This window comes from Colobus angolensis, unplaced genomic scaffold, assembly GCF_000951035.1.
Source record: "Colobus angolensis palliatus isolate OR3802 unplaced genomic scaffold, Cang.pa_1.0 Scaffold220, whole genome shotgun sequence".
NCBI lineage: Eukaryota > Metazoa > Chordata > Mammalia > Primates > Cercopithecidae > Colobus > Colobus angolensis.
This window is the reverse complement of record NW_012115378.1, coordinates 5,234,203-5,246,765: the sequence shown is the minus strand read 5'-3', so window position 1 is coordinate 5,246,765 and position 12,563 is coordinate 5,234,203. Positions and strand designations below refer to the sequence as shown.

At 39.1% G+C, this 12,563-nt stretch overlaps 1 protein-coding gene across 1 annotated transcript in view; it reads right to left on the bottom strand.

Annotated features, from left to right (window-relative positions):
• KLHL14 (kelch-like family member 14) overlaps positions 1-12,563 on the bottom strand; it is a 100,593-nt gene that overhangs the window by 18,717 nt on the left and 69,313 nt on the right. Inside the window, exon 4 of the mRNA XM_011943727.1 lies at positions 3,203-3,292. Coding sequence (XP_011799117.1) covers positions 3,203-3,292 — 90 coding nt within the window. The remainder of the gene's footprint in view (positions 1-3,202; positions 3,293-12,563) is intronic.

Genomic DNA, 12,563 nt, shown 5'->3' with positions numbered 1-12,563 from the left:
GGGACGGGGTTTCACCATGTTAGCCAGGATGGTCTCGATCTCCTGACCTCGTGATCTGCCCATCTCGGCCTCCCAAAGTGCTGGGATTACAGGCTTAAGCCACCATGCCCGGCCAAGAACTAATGTTTAACTTAAGAAGATTTCATCTTTGGGACTGACATACATAACATCTGAACCCATGGATTTAAAAGCTTTCTCTGTGCCAGCAATGATGTTAAAGCATGTTATATATTATCATAGGATTGCTATCCTTTATATGTTTTGGTATTAATTGCATGAGGTATTATAATACAAGACTCTCATATTTTAGAGATGGTTGAGTCTCTTCACAGTGTTTAAAATGAGGAATGATGAAGAGTTCCTTGTGAGTGAGTGGGAGCCACTTTCCATGTGATCCAATGTTGATTTAATTTCACAAGATCAAGATCAAAAGCAAAACATGACTGTTACACATCTAACCAAATACATATGGTTACGTGAAACACAGTATATTACAGTGGCTAAAGATGACGGCTCTGAAATCAGATAGACCTAGGATCTTGTAAGATATGTCTGTTGGCAAGTCATTTAACCTCTTCAGGCTTAGTCTTCTCATAGTAAAACTAGAGCTACCATGGAATGATTTGCAGGATGCTTGTGAGGACTAAGTGAAATGATGTAGGTGCGTGCTTAGCAAAGTTCCTGGCAATAAGGAGTACTCAATAAGTACTGCTAATAATACTAATGAAGTTAACTATGGTTGACCAGATGGATGGAGTATGGAAACCATTCATGGGATTGTGGCGGATGCTCTTGGTCCTTAGCCCAGATTCCTTTACGAGACTGATTCACCCATTCCCTGGCTGCTGAATGCTGGCTGCTCATGGTCACGGCACCTCCTGCTGCTGAACAGGCCACCTCATTGCCTTTCCTCATGCCCCACCTGGGAGAAAGCTTTAGCCAATGACTGACATGAAGTGCAAAAGACTGGCCTGCTTGCAGCAAGGTCTAACCAGTTCTCCTCTACTTAGGTGAGCCCAGCCCATGGTCCAGCCTCCTTTGCCCAAATCTATGCTAAATGATTTCACGTGCCAAATTGAGTCAGGGATACAATGACTCAGCCTTTCACGTGGAAGCTTCCAAAATTCTAAAAAGGGACCTTAAACGCACACAGAGAGAGAGAGAGAGAGAGAGCACTCCCAGACCTGTATTAAGGCTAAAGGTAAAATTAAAATACAGTAATTAAAGTTATACTAAAATTTAATTCTGTGCATCCTAGTAGTTAAAGCAAAGAGAAGAGACACAATAGTCATGTGGTTAGCATTAGTAATAATTTTCAAAAGCACACAATGCCTCAGTACTTTGGTCTAAAGAATTTATCCTCTGGGGCTTCACAGGGAGCCCATGAGTGGCAATGGTGAGAACCATCCCTATGGTAAATGCAGTTTTGGGCTGTTTCTAGTCATTTCTCACAGCATATTCACTGATGGCTTTAAACCCAACTGCTGTTCCTCTCAGGGCCGGGAAAAAGAAAATCAGTGTAATCCAACAGCATGATTTTATGGGAGTCTGAATTAGTTCAAAGATAAAATCTTGATTCTCTAGACTAGAGGAAGGCATATGTCCTTTCAACTCTCCCCTGTTCCCCCCACCCAATTCTCTCAGATGTGTCTTTGATTAGAAATTGAACAGCAAGTAGCTACAGGTTTGTTGCTTTGTTTGTTTGTTTATTTATTTATTTATTTAATTTTCTTTGCATATGCCCGTGGAACAGGTTTTCTGTGTTGCTGCTTAAGGTCTGACTTAAGACCTTAAGTCAGGCAGATTCACAGTGTTTTGTGAGAATGAACTGTGGCACCAAGACTGCTATTTTAACAAAGGCCTATTCTACCTGCGAAGTGCAGTAGGTTGAAGACGTTCCTGTTTTCTCTTGTCATGTTTTAGTTTTAACCTGGCCTTCAAAAAGAATGTTCTGCAGATTATTTGCTTAGCTAAACCCAGCGGCTGCACACTGTGTGTTTGCTTACAAATGCTCCTTACAGTTCAAATCACTTCTGAAGAAGGATAAGTTAAATAGTAAATAAGGAGTTTACAATGCATTGTGCGCATGTCAGGGTTTTCTGGTAACATATCGAATCCATCATTACAAAGGTAAGTTAGGGGAGAGACATGAAATATCATCCTTGCTCCTGTTCCAAATCTGTTTCTCACAGAGCCCAGGAACTGTCTTCTTTCGAACATTAGAAAATGTGGCACAACAAAGCTGCAGGTCTTGAGAAAGAATGTCCCCCTCTCTTAAAAGAAATGTTCTTGGACGGTGGCCTGGATTGTTTTCCTTGAAGATTTTCTAGAGTGAACAGATGTAACAATTTTCTATAATTTGCCTTGGTGCAGATGCTGAAAGAGAGCGTTCACAATAAAATATATGCAGTATATGTAATTTCAGCTGGATGTTCTGGGGTTTTAAAGTAAAAATGTGTACCTGCAAGCTGTTTTATAGTTTCTCAGTCATAATTATCTCTGTTACACAGAAGGCTACAACTGCAACTCCTCCTTCATGTGCAAGCTTTCCAAAAATATCTTGATAATTTTGCATATTCTGCAAGCCACAGTGTTCTTCTTGTGTTCGACTTGGGAAGTGCGTTAAAATGTTTAATTTCTCTTTGCAATAAGTTTATGGTGTAATCACATCAACGAGGAGGATGGTGGATAATCTATGGAAGAAGCGCTTGCAAAAGGTAGAGCAACTGGAATGGGTGTCGAGTAATACCTGCTGCAAAAGAACTTCAGCTAAAGTTATGTGCGGCATGACTGGACATAATGATTGTGTATTGCGACCCACATTATTCTATTGATAAAATGGGAGAAAGGTGTTGGAGAAGATGGTGAGGATTCTTAACAGCTGCAGCTTGCTCCCTTCCTCTAGGGAGTTTGTGCTCATGCTTGTAGCATTCCTCAGGGGATGGATAAGGAGAGGGGCTGGGGTATCACTGCGAAGCCAAATCCCCAGACAGTTGATGAGTGATCGCTCTGCTACACATGTCCCCAGTTAGCTCAATGATTGACCCTCTCTCCAATTGTCAGCCCCATTTCCTGACTACTTCATTTGTCCCCGTTGTACAGAAATGTATTTTCCACACTAATTACAAAATGGACTGCTACTGATGCCCTTCATTACACACGTAGTTGCTGAGCACCTCCAATTAAGTTGTTCAATAGTTACCATTCGGATTCCACTGGTCCTCTCCACCCAACACGAACAAGAAGTTTTCCACCTCCACAACGCAGTGGTGGGCACTGTTGTATGGCATAACTGAAATTAAGAATAAAAAAAAAGACATATGAAATTTTCCATCTCAGGATTTGCTACCTTGGCTCACTGGCTATTTGTTTCACTGAAGTGCGTAAAATGTGAGACTGAGTCAGAGGAAGAAGAACGCACAGGTAGCCAAGCCGCTACCTATCCAGGGATCACCAATCCAGGGATCCCTATGCAGTGACTCCACGGTGTGTTCCCAGCGGTTTCAAACCCAACCCCTTTTGACTAATTTTACATAATGTTATTCCAGAAATTAGTCAAGAACAACCTGTCATGCTGCTTTCAATTCCTAGGTTCTCCTAACCTGCCTGATGATGTGGATAGTGATCTGAACGACTGACACTCCTAAATGGTCAGGGCTGGGGTTACTTCTTGGAAGAAGTATCCCTGAATACACTTGGAGCCATTAAGATGCTCTGCCCAACTCGGTTTGCTGGCAGTCTTTCCATAAACAGACTCAGGGTGCTTGGTAGCTTTCTATTCCACAGCAATGAACAAGCTGAATTTCCATACAGTTTTAAGTTTTTAAATTAAGGTCCTGCTGATTTAATGCCTCCTCCAAATGTATACGCTTAATTTCCTGTACAATGTCATTAGCAGCACAATCACAGATTTTCTATCTATCTGCTTAGGAGCTCTTCTGTAACAAAGATGAAAACTGTCAGGAACATCGCAAATATCTATTCTCCTTGCCTCTCCCTTCTCTCCGCCCAAACGTGGTGGATGTGAGGAGGGGACATTATTCAGAAACCCACTAAGGCCAGCTTTCTCTGTATTTGTTCTGATTTACATTTCCTTTAGGGAGACACAAAGTACCAGAATAGGATGCTCCTGTCTCCTTTTGTGCTGTGCAGTGTTAGTCTCTGCTACATACCCTATGGTAAATGTAAACGTATAGAGCATTAGTTATATCTCCCACAGTGGTTTGGGCCCAGTAGGAAAAATGATGTCCTTGTTCAGCTCATCATGTGGGCACCTTAAATCTAGGTGAGGACAAATGGGGAGGTGATGTGCATGTTCAGGCAGGGAACTTATTCCTTGACACGGATCAACAGAGCACTTAAGAAACCAGTGCAGTGGGAAATCAATATGAGTCAGGGCCAACTCTTACTTTGTGCTCCTTTGCCAATGCAGAGAGAGAGAAAGTGAGGAGACCTATCTCACGCCTGACTTATTTTGGGTGCTATATAGCTCTCATTTCATTTTGTTTTTATTATCTTTTATTTTTCTCAGGAAGCACTTACGCTGGCTAAGATATGTAAATAAAAAATAAGAAGCAGGCACAGGTCTGAGACTTACAACACAGCCTCTGAAAGAGCAAATCAGATCATTTAAGCTTCTTACCATGGGATTTTAGGAGTTTTGTTTTGTTTATTTACCTACTGACTTATTTATTTGTACAGTAAATATGCATTGTTTTTGAACGTATACCCACAAGACGGAAGGCATTGGTAGGTAAACCTCCAATCTGGGGGATAATGTAGAAATTGGGTGGGCAGTGGTTTGTGTGGTCCACGAATCAGGTCAATTGACTTTGAGAGTCATCTCAAGAATGTCCTTTAGCCCATCAATCCTCAGTTTATCTCTTTGAAAAACGCTTTTACCTGTGTAGATCCTGCAGCCTTCACTACTCAGAATTCATTGTGGCAGAGTATACGTGAGGCTCATTGAGCAACAGAGGTGGAATGTGTTTGAAAGATTTTCTTCCCTTTAATTAGTTCATCATTGTTTGGAGCATAATGCTGGTTCCAAAATACCAAAAACAAAACGAAGCTTCCGTTATCATACTGTGAACAACCTGGTGCCACTCCAGTTGACGGTAATGTCCTCTGGCCAGTGGTAAACTTACTCAGCATTAATTGTCAGCTGTATGCATCAAGTCACATGAGATACAGAGCAGTCATAGAGGCCATCAGCTACAACGAACTTATTCTATGACCACAGCTCTTCAAATATTTCTTTTAAACTTTTGGTCAGTTCAACATTTTGCCCAGATCTTATAAATAATGAAAAACGGTATTATTATTTTTTAAACCAGAAGTCCAGCTTCATAATAAAGTACAGTCTCTGAAAATAAAATGACACTTGTGTTTTGTTCTTGCCATTCATTTGCTCTCATTCAGGCAAGCAGAAATTAAGTGAAGGAAACAATACATGATTTATTTTTAAGCCTCTTTTTCATTTGATTACCTCTATTGTTATGCTTTATGCAAACAAATGAAACTATTGCACTAAGCTAACTATTGAACTCTTCAAAATAAGAGAAAAGAAGGTCTTTGAAGTCCTAATTTGAAGGCTACTTGAAGGAATTCTCATCTATTTACACATTTTTACCCTTGTTTTAAAACCTGTCTGCTCTATTTCTTGGCTGAGCATTTCAGTATTCTCATTCCTGAATTATTGTCTTTTCTGAATTATTACTGTGAATTGAGAGGCTATAAATATACTCAAATGCTCGTTGAAATTATTCTGAATATAAAACTCTCCCAAATTTATTTTAAAAAATCTATATTCAATCAATGTTTGAATTTTGCAAAAGACCTAATTTCTTTGACTTCTGATTAAGCCCAAAGAAAAGCAAAATAAATAGGGTAGTGAACAAGAGCAAACAATTGTTTAAAATGGTCTTGGGTACTGTACTTATTGATTTTCTTTTAAATAACCACAGATACATGCCTGCTCCTTTCCAGATTTCTCCAGAGGTGGACAAGTGTCTTGCCCTCACAAGCAGGTAGTGGGGGAGGTTTGTACTCCAGGTTCACATACAGCCCAGTGTGAGTTTTTAGCGTGTCAGTCAGTGAGTTAGAGGGAAAGGGGAAAGAGAAGCTAATCAGGATGAAATGAGATTAAAGGCTGTCTAATTTTACAGCAACTGTGATCCATCAGCCACTGTGAAAGTGACAGTGGAAATGAATGATGGAGACAGACAGGTGGGGCTGTACATTTCACTGATTTATCCTCAAATGCACTGGGCCTTATTTTATTGAGTGAACATGACCGCATTTATCATGACTGTCATCTAAACCCACTTCCCTCCATTTAAAAAGGTCACTTTACTCAGAGGGAGTAGGAGAGAGGCACTTTCAAATCAGATTTAAAATCCAATAACACGTGTTTATAAGGCCCTTTGCGAGACTTCTCAACTTTATTAAACAAACAGGTAGTGCTAGGAAGAAAGAAAAAAAAAAGCCAGAAAATTGGAGAAGAAAACACTTTTCATCACCTGAAGGAGCACTTCATTTCATCTCTAAATTTCAAGCAATTTGTACCATTTTCCCCTTCCACTCCAAACACTCAAAATTCTATTCTAGTCTTGGGAAATTAAATAAAACATTTACATTTAATACTTTCAATTAAGAAAGTAGGAATCAGGTAATACTATAAAATAAACTTGGAGAGGATATTGTCACAGTATTTACTCTGCAGAATGACTAATCATCACACAGGAAATAGATGTTAGCAATTGTAACAAGCTGAATCTCTGCCACAATTAACTTATGTACCTGTTAATTGTTTCCCCATAACTTTAAGGCCATAAAAATCGCATTTACACAGTCTTTTACCCCTCCCTGTACCAGAGCAATAAAATGTCCTGAGATCTTATGCACAAAATTGGTCTCTGTGGATGGGAAAACGGAGTCAAACTCTCTGGGAATTCTCTGTTATTTTTTGCAATAATAACCAGCACTGACCAAACATTTACTATGTGCCACATATATGTACATTAAATACATAATTATATTTATCTATATTATGGCTTTGGAAATACAAAAACAGTTGCGTTCTTGCTATTCATTTGTTCACATTTGGGCAAGCAGAAATTAAGTGAAGGAAATAATAAATGATAAAATATACTGGTAGTGTATTTACCTAAATTGGCTCACATCTTTCATTTAATACAACTAATCGTAAAGGAGGCATTACTCATTCATTTCATTTTTAAAGAAATACTAAAAGGCCTTGAGAGGGTAAGTCACTTGTTGAAGGTCAGACTCAGGTACCAAACGGCAGAAATAGAATCCAAACATGGGGATATCTGGACCCCAACTCACGCCCTTATCCATTTCACTCTACTGATTTTCAATAGGTATGTTCATCCATCCAGCAAGTAATTACTGAGTTCCTGAGTGTTCAGTGATGGTGTTTCTGAAATTTGTGTATAATTTTTTATATTGAATCGTATTTTAAACGTGTTTATTACTATGATATTTGAATGAATCCTTAAAGCAAGAAGACATTCCTTTAAATGATTTCCTGTAAATCTGGATATTCAAATAGCTGGTTTTCTTAAAGCAGAGTACATTTGTTTGATAGAGCCAGAAAAAACACTGAGAAAATCAGCCAGTTAAGGGTAGGTAGAGTCTGTTGGCAGATTTTTTTTTTTTTTTTTTAAGCAATGAGGACATATTTCAACCTTGTAAGTAGATTCGAAATATCTTGGTTACAGAGGCTGTTTTCCTGGCCTATAAAATGGCCAGGGGTCTTGTTTGTATTCCTGAAGGCCTTATTGTACTAGCGATCCACACTACTGTGTCCCCTCTTCTCACATTTTACATCTAAGGAATGTAAACCTCTTCCAGCAGAAAGCATAGGTATCCTTTGCAACCCCCAAATTTTCATGAATATCCAAACAAGAGATTGCATAGGGCTGTGCCAAGAATATAGACTTGCTAAATAGATGGTTATTGAATGTTTATCAATTAGATGTAACATTTGTGAAGCCCTTGATATTTTTGGTCTCAAACACATAAGCTTGCAAAACTGTCAGATATAACAAAGTTCTCAATTGTTTTGAAAAAATAATTAATGCCCATGGTAAAAATACAATCTTAAAAAAAAAGGACACACAGAACAAATAAGTCTTCCTCTTACCCTCGGCCTGCCCTCAGCCTTTCGGTTCTCTACCATAGAGGCGATCTCTGTTACTATGTTCTTGGGTTTTCTTTCCAGAGACATTATATATCTGGGTCATTTTTGTTAACACAAATGGCAGCAGCATACTATAGACATACTGTTTAGTGTCTTGCTTTTTCACGCTAAATAATACATTAATTCATTCTTTCTCCATTAATCAAGTATTTGTTTTGGTGCTACTCCATGCCAGTCAATGTTGTACCTGCAGGGGAGGTCATGGTAAGCAGCAAACCAGGTACACACTAGTCAGGGGAAGCACATAATAAACACAGACACAAAGAAATAAGCTCTTTTGTTTCAAATGATAAGTGTAAGAAGAAAAATAAATCTGGGTCGGGGAGAGGGAGTGGCAAGGTTAGTGAGTTTTGCCAGTGCTCAGGGAAGGCCTTTCTGAGCAGATGACTTGTGAGGAGATGAAGTGAGTGAGGGAGCTATCCAGGGTGTAGGTGCAAGAATAGCAAATGCAAAGACCTTGAGGCACAGGTTTGAAATGTGTGAGGGACAGCAAGAAGACCAGAACACAGGGATCTGAGATGAGGTTGAGGAGAGAGGCCCAGGGCAGACCAGTGCAGTGTGGAAGGACATGGTCAGAAGATGATGCTGGCATTATTGTCCACTGAATTATTTTAAGTGGCTGCACAGTGTTCCATTTGATGGGCATTCTATAATTGATTCCGTTTCCTTCTGATGGTTAATTCATTCAACAAACATTCACTAAACACTCATTAGGTGCAGGCACCTTTTCGGTTGCTGATAATACTTAACTGAACGAGGCAGACAACATCCCTGCTCTCCTAGACCTTATATGATAGAGAGGAAGAACAACACAGATAAATTAATAACAAATAGAAGCACAGCCAGGTGATGACAGATGACATAAAAAGAAATACAATGGGATGATGTGCTAGAGAGTGAGTGCCTGTCTATTACTTTAGTTGAAGCCGTTGGTCCAGAAGTGGGAATGAGTTGGTTGTGCCTGAGAAGCAGGTTGTGCCCGAGAAGCAAGTTGGTTGTGCCTGAGAAGCCTGTGTCTTGTGAGCACCTTGGGTGAGGGCCCAACAGGCATGGATGAAGTCAGCAGGCAGACACAGGCTGAAATGCAGGTCTTTATGAGCCAGAATAAGCATGGTGGATTTTATGCTAAGCATGATGAAAAGGCATGGGAGGGGTTTAAGTGGCAGAATGACATAATCTGATTTATGTTTTAAAAATACCAGTCTGGCTACTATTGAGGTTGTAGGAGGAAAAGAAGGAAAAGAGGGGGACCAGGCAGAGGTTCCTTCTGTGATCTAGATGAAAGAAGATGGAGGCTTGGCCAGGGGGGACAGTAGGGATGGACAGAAGGGCCATGCTTTGAAGGTTGCTGCTGTTACAAGCAGTGCTGTGTTGAGTGTCCTTGCAGATACATAACACACGTGCATAGTTTATCTGTAGGATTGATTCTTCTAAGTGAAATTTCTGGGCCAAAGAATAGATACATTTTACATTTTGATGGATATCATCATATTGTACCCATTTTTACACTTGTATCTTTGCCAATATGGTGAGTGAACAATTGATGTCTAGTTAAAATCTAAATCTTTATTTATTTGTGGTACAGGTGCAGCATGTGTTCCCACATTTAAAATCCATTTGTATTTTACACATTTTTTTGGGGTTTGAGTTTTTGATATAATTTATGTTACTTATAATTACATAATTTCTGTTTTTAAGGTATTCTTTGCTAGGAATGAACAAAGTAAATGATATCTTGGAAGCATCATACTGCTAGAATATATATTTGTGAAATATTTACTCATCGAAGCAAATTCAAAGAGCAATTACATGCTGTTGAAAACAAATAACCTGAAAGAAAGATGCTTCACTTTAATAATATTGAATATTCCTTGCCATGGAATCTTAGAAGGTTTTTTTTAAAAAAACAAAAACAGAACAAAACAAAAACTTCTGGCTGGACACGGTGGTTCATGCCTGTAATTCCAGCACTTTGGGAGGCCAAGGTGGGCGGATCACGAGGTCAGGAGATCGAGACCATCCTGGCTAAGATGGTGAAACCCCGTCTCTAATAAAAATACAAAAAATTAGCCGGGCGTGGTAGCGGATGCCTGTAGTCCCAGCTACTTGGGAGGCTGAGGCAGGAGAATGGTGTGAACCCGGGAGGTGGAGCTTGCAGTGAGCAGAGATCGTGCCACTACACTCCAGGCTGGGCGACAGAGGGAGACTCCGTCTCAAAAACAAAACAAACAAAAAAAAAACTTCTTCAATTTTATAGTAAATGCAATTGAGGAACATAAATGTTTTAAAATGTGCTAGTTAGTTTATTCCTACCATTCAGTCTTATAGCAAAGATCTAGCAACTTGGCTAATGCATTTCTGGAGATAGAAACAGACACACAGTAAAACATTTGACACATTACAAAGTGCTTGATAGATATTATTGAATAAATAATCCATAGAAAAAGCTCTGCTACTTTTTTTCTTTTATATTTCGGCTCTACTATAGTTTCAAACTACAAATAAATGGAAACATTTTGTATATTTGGGGGATGATTTGATCATTATGGACAGTTAGTCTGGAAAGTTTAACCCTGTAAGAGTTTTTATGGTCTGAATCCAATTATGAGTTGGCAAATGTTCTGAATTAACCCAAAGGTGGCCACCACTTTCTCCCTTACCTCCTACTTGTTCTGCACATACCAAGCCAGATTTTCATAACCCCTGGAGATGAATTTATTTAAGTGAGTTTAAGGTGTATGAATCTAAAAAAAATGTGTGCATTTAGGAGGCTGTGCAAGAACCAAGAGAGCTTGTCTCTCATAGTTCAAAATTGTATCTAGGGGTCAGTTTTCTTGACTATGAAGATCATGTAATCACTCCCTCATTTGTGCAATGATTGGACTAAACACATGCTTTTACTGTATCACTTGCCAAGTGATGAAACAGTGTATTAAAATGGCTTGCTTTTGGCTTGTCACCCCCAAAAGATCTATGAGCCCCTGAAGGCCAGATGCTATCATCTCCATAGCTTCATGCCTAGCACAGAACCCAGCACATAGTACTGGGCCAGACTCTGGCATCCCTATAGCATTTAGGCATAACATAGTAATCAGAAATATTAATGAATCAGTAAATGTTGATTTATTGATCAATGAATAGCACAAATGACTGAATGCTAGCTAAGAGACTATGGAATTCACTTTTTTGGAAGGTGGAAAAAATTGTGATGGATGCCAGAAGATGCGAAGGAGGGAGGAAGTGAAAGGAGAAAAGAAGAAGAAAGAGTACCTTTGGCAAGGATTCTATGGCTTCTAGGATTGATGTCACCATGCAACACGTATGTCAGTTTTAAGCAAAGGAGGTTTGTAAGCTTTTCAAAAGCTGGCCATATATTATTTCTTTCCAGAACTATGATAACACCTAATTGTGCCAAGGGCAAAGGTTTTCAGTAAAACCTTGTTGATTTACAGTTTTAGTTCTGAACACTTAACTTGGGGAAGTGCTAATAAGCAGTGAGATTAATGTGATTTCACATTGGACTTCTATTACCTGTTTAAGCAAAACTGACCTTCAAAGTCTTATTTTTATCTTAGTTCAAATATTTTCACTAATATATTCCTAAATTGTGATCATGTTATTTTAATATCAACTGTTTTACTTTGAATACTTCCTGGCATGCTAGTAGGAACTTAAATACAGTTTTACTTTTGCTTTTGGAGAGTAAAACATCTTTGGGAATGAAAGCTGCCATCTCTTTCAAAGGCTAGTTTTTCTTCCTGGTTTACAAAGTGTTGTGTGTTTCAGACACATGTCAGTGAAACACTCTAGAGCTTTGATGATTGCCCTTTTCCAAGTGTCAACACAGTATCTTCCAGATCATATTTTTCTGGGAGAAAGTACCACTCTGATACTTTTTATTGTTCTACACCCCAAAAGGATCATGTCAAAAATAGTAAACCTTCTAAATGAATTAAAGTAGTACAGCAACATATATTCTTTAAGCATTTGATAATAAAATCTTTGACAAAGGTGAAGGGAGTCAGGGCAATTTATAAGGTGGATGATAAGGCAACAGGATAGCAAAAATGATTGTTATGTAGTTTAAATTATCTTGAATGATGGCCCCATAGTTTCCGCAAGTTATTGAGGGCCGAAGGAAGGAAATGGGTGTGGCCTACATAATGAGGATTTATAAGAGGCATTTTCTGATGCAAAATCCACATACTCAAATATGGGAAAGTGAACTCCAGTGGTTCACTTGAAAACCTACAAGGTATCAGAAGGTCTAATTGAGAATCATATTTCGGGCCAGGCACAGTGGCTCACGCCTGTAATCCCAGCACTTTAGGTGGCC